The 6,281-nt window shown below is 37.5% G+C and overlaps 1 protein-coding gene across 1 annotated transcript; it reads right to left on the minus strand.

The window, feature by feature from the left end:
• Positions 1-576: 576 nt before the first annotated feature.
• On the minus strand, positions 577-4,922 carry LOC132852395 (keratinocyte-associated protein 3). Its single transcript, XM_060879592.1, has 7 exons — positions 4,776-4,922; positions 4,122-4,306; positions 3,517-3,576; positions 3,106-3,303; positions 2,836-2,970; positions 2,563-2,684; positions 577-1,514 (listed from the first exon to the last, which is right to left on the minus strand). The coding sequence occupies exons 1-6, from the start codon at positions 4,795-4,797 to the stop codon at positions 2,589-2,591; spliced, it is 696 nt and encodes a 231-aa protein (XP_060735575.1). The 5' UTR covers positions 4,798-4,922; the 3' UTR covers positions 577-1,514; positions 2,563-2,588.
• Between the last annotated feature and the right edge of the window lie 1,359 nt (positions 4,923-6,281).

Consider the following 6,281-nt stretch of genomic DNA (forward strand, 5'->3'; position numbering starts at 1 on the left):
AGACTTAAAATTAAACCCTGTCTGTTCCAGATGACACTAGATTCAATTGTAAATACTAAATATTAGAATTCCAAATTCTATACTATAAAGTCAATCATTACTACTAATTGATGTCAATAGTGTAGCATTCACACCGATCGTTCAGTATTCCTTTCTATCAGCATTTACCGCATGTCAAGATCTACCGGTTTGGCCAGTGGCCTGTGTTTTGGCAGCTGGTAGACGGTCAGACTCAAAGCCTGCTCAGAAGATTTTAGCTGAGAAGACCTCGGATAAATAAAGTGGTCTTTCTTGACATAGTAAAGGGTCAGAAGCCGAAGAGCTGAGCAATACCACAGGTGCAGAAGTGACTCAGGTCAGTACAAACCCAACAACAGCATGTGTGCAATACAATGATAAACAGGCCCCGAGCTCAAATCTACATATCTATGTTTATATAGATATGAATTGCACAACCTCACTTTTTAGGAAAAATGATCATGTCTACACTGGAATTCAGAAAACTAACTGCATCCTTTATAATACTTCATTAAAGAATATATTTAAAGGATGTATAAAAGAAACAATAATCACACATTGCTTTTAAAAATTTATTGGATGCCATATAATGTATAAATGAAATATACATTAGTAACAAAATTGTAAACATTAGTATTAACAAATTTTACCCATTTTGATAAGGTATAATAAAATGTAGGAATTTGATTAAACACATAAAAATTGATGCAAATTCAAGAGTTTTCATATGCTTCAACAGGAATACTGTTATATTCCAAACATCAAACTTCGTACTTGCTTCATGTCACAAAATACTCACAATAATAATCTCTCAGCATATGAGATTTACTTCGGGACTAAGATTTCACCATCCTATAGAACTATACAAGATTTAAACCTTCATCTTTCTATTACATTTACACCTCAGTAGGTCAGTAAATTACAGAAATGTTCCTCTAATTCATGTATTCTCTCTCTCTGTGTCTGTCTGTCTGTTTCCGGATTTTTCCAGTGTTATATAAAGCCACTAACTATGGAGTGCTCAAAATCTTTGGTAAATAAATAACACTGCAATTACCTATTTAAATGAATAACAAAAGTCATATTGTGTATATTTATAGAATTAGATTAAGCAGCAACAGAATGATTGACTTTGGAAATGTGTAGACCACATTTTTAAGCATTTGGTCTTCAAATGAAAGTTAGTTAATAGTTTTTCCACTATAATTTCATGTGAATCTGTAGATTAGACAGACTTTACTATCTCTTGCATAAAACTGACCATAAAAACAAAGAAATGTTTTATAGCTTAACAAATTATTCGAGTCAAAGTTGCTCAAAAGCATGCTTAAATTAATGTCAGATAGTATTGTAAACACATTTCTTTTTTACCTAACATAAATCAACAACTGATATTATAGACATTGTAGCTTAAAATAAATGAATTTTCCAAAACAGAATAAACACTACTTATCAAATACTCCACTGAGTCCATGGTTCAGAGTTTTTTACCAAATCTGAAATGAATAATAAAAAAAGTTATAACAGAATAATTCAACATTATTAAAAGAGGTTTATATGCACACTGATCAGCCATAACATTTAATACCGCCTGCCTAAAAACAGATAATAGCATTGATGATCTAGATACAGTGGCACCTGTCGAGGCATTTGGTATATTAGGGAAAAGGGGACACTCAGTACTTGAATAAAACAAAAAAATGGGCACGCGTAAGGATTTGAGTGACTTTGACTTTGACAAGGGCAAAACTGTGCCTCTGACTAGTTCTGAGCATCTTTATATCAACAGGTCTTGTGGGGTGTTCAGTATGCAGTAGCTTTTACCTACCATTGGTGGTCCAAGGAAGGACAACCGGTGAACCAGCAACAGGGTCAAAAGTGACCAAGACTCATTGATGAGCAGGGAGAGAGAAAGTGAGCCCGTCTAATACAATCCCACAGAAGAGCTATAATGCAGCACTAACTGCTGAAAAATTAATGCTAGTATGATAGAAAGTCATTACACAGTGCATCACTGCTTGCTGTTTATTTAGCTGTGTAGCTGCAGACTGGACTCCTGTCCATTGCCAAAAGCACCTACAATGTGCAAGATGCAAGAGTGCATCAGAAGTAGAAGAAGATGGTAGAAGATGGATGAATCATGTTTTCTTTTACATCATGTAGACAGCCATGTAACCTGAGGAAGAGATGGCTCCAGAATGCATAATGGGAAGAAGGCTTGGTAATGTATGCTGGTACATTGCAAAAACTGTTGAGGAATGGACTGAGGAATGGACTGAAGAACATGACAAACTATGCTGACAAGGTGTTGACTTGAACTACAAATTTCCCAGACCCGTCTGACTGATCACCACCTCACAATTTACAGAACTTTAAGGATCTGCTGCTAATATTAAGCAGGTAGTTTTATTGTCATGGCTGACCAGTGTACAAAAAAATACACTTTGCGCTTAAATAGTTTATAACATGAATTTTACATTAAATCGGCATTATTGCCAGGCTCAAATGTTTTCTCAAAAAAAAAAAGGTTGTTGGAAATCCTACCTTAGCTTTCCGATTGAGCTTACATTCTATGGCTGTGCAGAACAGTGTGCAATAAGACGTTGGCTCGGGGCTGAAAAATCTGGTTCCATCTTTGATGTATGTGCCAAGGTGTCTTCTTCCAGCTGTCATGAAATACAATATCAAAAGTCAGTGTGACATCAAGATCAAAAAATCTAATGTGTGAAAAGTTCACTTGTTGGGGTTTGCATTTTTTCAAATAAGTCTCACACCAGTACTAGTAATTGTTATTTGGTGCGAGAATGCATGGCCTACCTTCTCTCTGAGGTAAGTGTGAGCGCAAGGCCCAATTCCTCTCAGGGTGAGACCCACAATAAAGCACCACACAGACAGACCAGTCTCCAGAGCTGACAGCAGAATGCATGGAAACCACAAAGCTAGAGTTGTGTCCTTAAAGACAAAAAAAACATCAGTCTTGAAGCTCAACACATCTGACACTCAGACACACTGTTCATTAAAACCTTCTGCAATAATGCTGCAAAAACACTATTACCCAAACAACATTATGAGTTAACATAAACTCACATAAATGCGCGTAGTGTCAAAGGGGCAGTTGGCAGAGACGGGTGAGCGAGCATTAATGGGCATGTCTGTATTGTTGCAGCCCTGCAAGAGGACACTGCCGTTGGCTGAAATAGTGAGGCTGATGGCCAGTAGAAGACCAACACAGCAGGCTGCAGAAAGCAGAGTGTTTAAGACGGAGCTCACCAACAGTCCCACATGCTGCAGGAAAAGCAGAATTTCAGTGAGCTCCAGGACTCCCTTTAAGTTATATCGTCAACCATATATTGCACATCCACTTAAATACTGATAACAGGAAGAGGCTCAATGAGGTGTCTGATCAAGTTTTTAAATAGTTAGCAAACATACAAATTTAATACACATAAGAAAAATCAGATTGATAAATATATCCAGGTAAATAAGATGGTTCCTTACTAGTTTGACATTCTTAATATTCCTTGACACCAAAATTGCAACAATTCCACTTGCAATGCTCTAAAGAATAAAAAGCAAATTAGTGCAATGATGTGCATTCACAACAGACAGACAGATAGGTAGACAGACAGACAGATAGATCTTTATTGTCATTGCATAGTACAGGTACACAGCAACGGAATGCAGTTTGGCATCTACCAGAAGTGCAATAATACACATTCACAACAGACAGACAGACAGAGACAGAGAGAGAGGAATGGATGGATGGATAGATAGATAGATAGATAGATAGATAGATAGATAGATAGATAGATAGATAGATAGATCTTTATTGTAATTGCATAGTACAGGTACACAGCAAAGAAATGCAGTTTGGCATCTACCAGAAGTGCAATGATATGCATTCACAACAGGCAGACAGACAGACAGACAGACAGACAAATAAAGAGACAGACAGATCCACAGCAACTGCAGTTTGGCATCTACCAGAAGTACGAGTAGCAAATGTGCAAATAGGCAAATGCAGATAAATGATAAATAAATATGATATATTTCATACCCACATTTGAATATGATGAATAATAATAATTTATATTCCACCCTACCAGCAGTCCTGAGGTGACAGCTATGATGTTGGACACTGTGTACTCTGTAGGGATTGTGCCTGTTGGTTTAGAGATGTGTCGTAAAACGCTGCCATGGACGATGGCGCCCAAGATGAAGTTGACATGACCGACCACAATGAGTGTTAGTCCTTTAGTCATCAGCCTCCCAGGACCTTTCTGTTGGTCTAAGAAACAGAATATTACACGTTTCAAATGTGTTAGTAAGTCTGCAAACTTATCACCAGCACATCAACAATCGTTATTACAGGTAAACAACCGTTATTGCAGGTAAACAACCGTTATTACAGGTAAACAACCGTTATTGCAGGTAAACAATCGTTATTGCAGGTAAACAATCGTTATTACAGGTAAACAATCGTTATTACAGGTAAACAATCGTTATTACAGGTAAACAACCGTTATTGCAGGTAAACAACCGTTATTACAGGTAAACAATCGTTATTACAGGTAAACAATCGTTATTAAAGGTAAACAATCGTTATTACAGGTAAACAATCGTTATTACAGGTAAACAATCGTTATTACAGGTGGGAAAAAGTCTGTATTTCTAGGTGCATTTTGAACACAAAGAAGCACCGCAAAAAAGCTCGAATTACTAAACAGCTGAAGCAGCAAAACAAGCCATGTTCTTACCAAAGCCACACATATTCTCCATAAGCACTTTGAGATTATTTTTAACCCAAATAAAAAATCTCTTCCGTCTTTTAGTAAATCCGAGTTAGTCAACGCCCATCTGCTCACCTGTACACCGGAAGTGGGCGGGGCTTAAGGTTAAAGTTCATGCGCTTGGTTGTGTTAATTATCCCTCAAAAAGCTCAGTTCAAAGTCTAGTATTAGGGACATATAATTAACCTCATATTTGATGCAGGTTTCACAGTTAACGATGAAATTTCAAAGCACAGGCTGAAAATATGGTGATGTTCATTTCCCCCTTGTGGAGTAGGTCACACTGTAAACAACAATTTTACTTCTGTTATAAAAGGCTCATGAATAGCTGACAATAGTTCTTGAATTTCATTCAGATAGACAGAAAGAAGTGTTTGATATTGAGTTGGCTAATGCCTGAGCTGCCCACGGTGTTGGTTGTCATCATACATGTCATCAGCCATGTTAGGGATGTTGATGGTACCAGACATGACGGGTCCCTTTCAGTTGGGTATCGTTCCCATATTGTGCCCCATAATACATTCCTTTGTATGTTGAAATGTTTTACATTGTGGTGATTGGTATTAATAACTGCTGACAGACTGGCCTCTGTGAATACCTTTTTAGTTATGTTTTTTTTTCTGCTACATGAATCAGCATGGCCTTGATGTCTCTTAGGGCCAGGCACTGGCCAGCTGTTTTTGCCTTTAACTTGGTTATCCAACACTGTCCACCCACCTCAATTTTGGTAGGCTGTCTGCCATCCGTTTCATATCAACAACCCTCCATGGAATGTACTTGTGTGTTTTGGTGTTCAATATAGGGAGCTGAAAAAACTGGAGGCTCTGCAAAGGGAACATCAGTTCCATTATCCCTCATATTTATTTTGCTTTTCTCAATATCTGAACCTCGTTGAATTTTACTCCTTGTGACCATGGGATAAGCTGTTGACCTAGTGGGTTTCTACATTTTATTTCTTCTCTTGTGGAGAAGGTTCTTGGTGGTAGCACATAGTGGTCGATAGACATATGAAAGCTTTACACTATGTAATAGTGCATTGCATGGGTTCCAATACTGTATTAGTGCATGGCATGGGTTCCAATACTGTAATAGTGCATTAGTGGGTTTGGCTCTTGCATCTTTTATCATTTATTAAGCCACTATATTCTCTTATTTCCTTATCCTCCTTAATAGTTGTTATCCCCTTTTCTCTTAATTTCTCTTGTTGATTTCCTCTCCAATTTTTCATGAAGGTATTTATTCTCAACATCATTTATTGATTGACTGAATAATCTATAGAGGCATCCACCTGTGTCTCTGCGGCCATCGTGTGGCTACTCTTGGAAGTATATTTCCAAAGTAGGTTTTCTGACATGTCTCATATCTGACATATTGTCTCTCCTGCTGATCAAGAGAGATTGAGTTTTGGGCTTGTTCTCATTTTATTCTCACATCTTGTTACCCTGCCCCTCCCACTGAACAGTGATTTAGAAT

The sequence above is a fragment of the Tachysurus vachellii genome, chromosome 10, assembly GCF_030014155.1.
Source record: "Tachysurus vachellii isolate PV-2020 chromosome 10, HZAU_Pvac_v1, whole genome shotgun sequence".
NCBI lineage: Eukaryota > Metazoa > Chordata > Actinopteri > Siluriformes > Bagridae > Tachysurus > Tachysurus vachellii.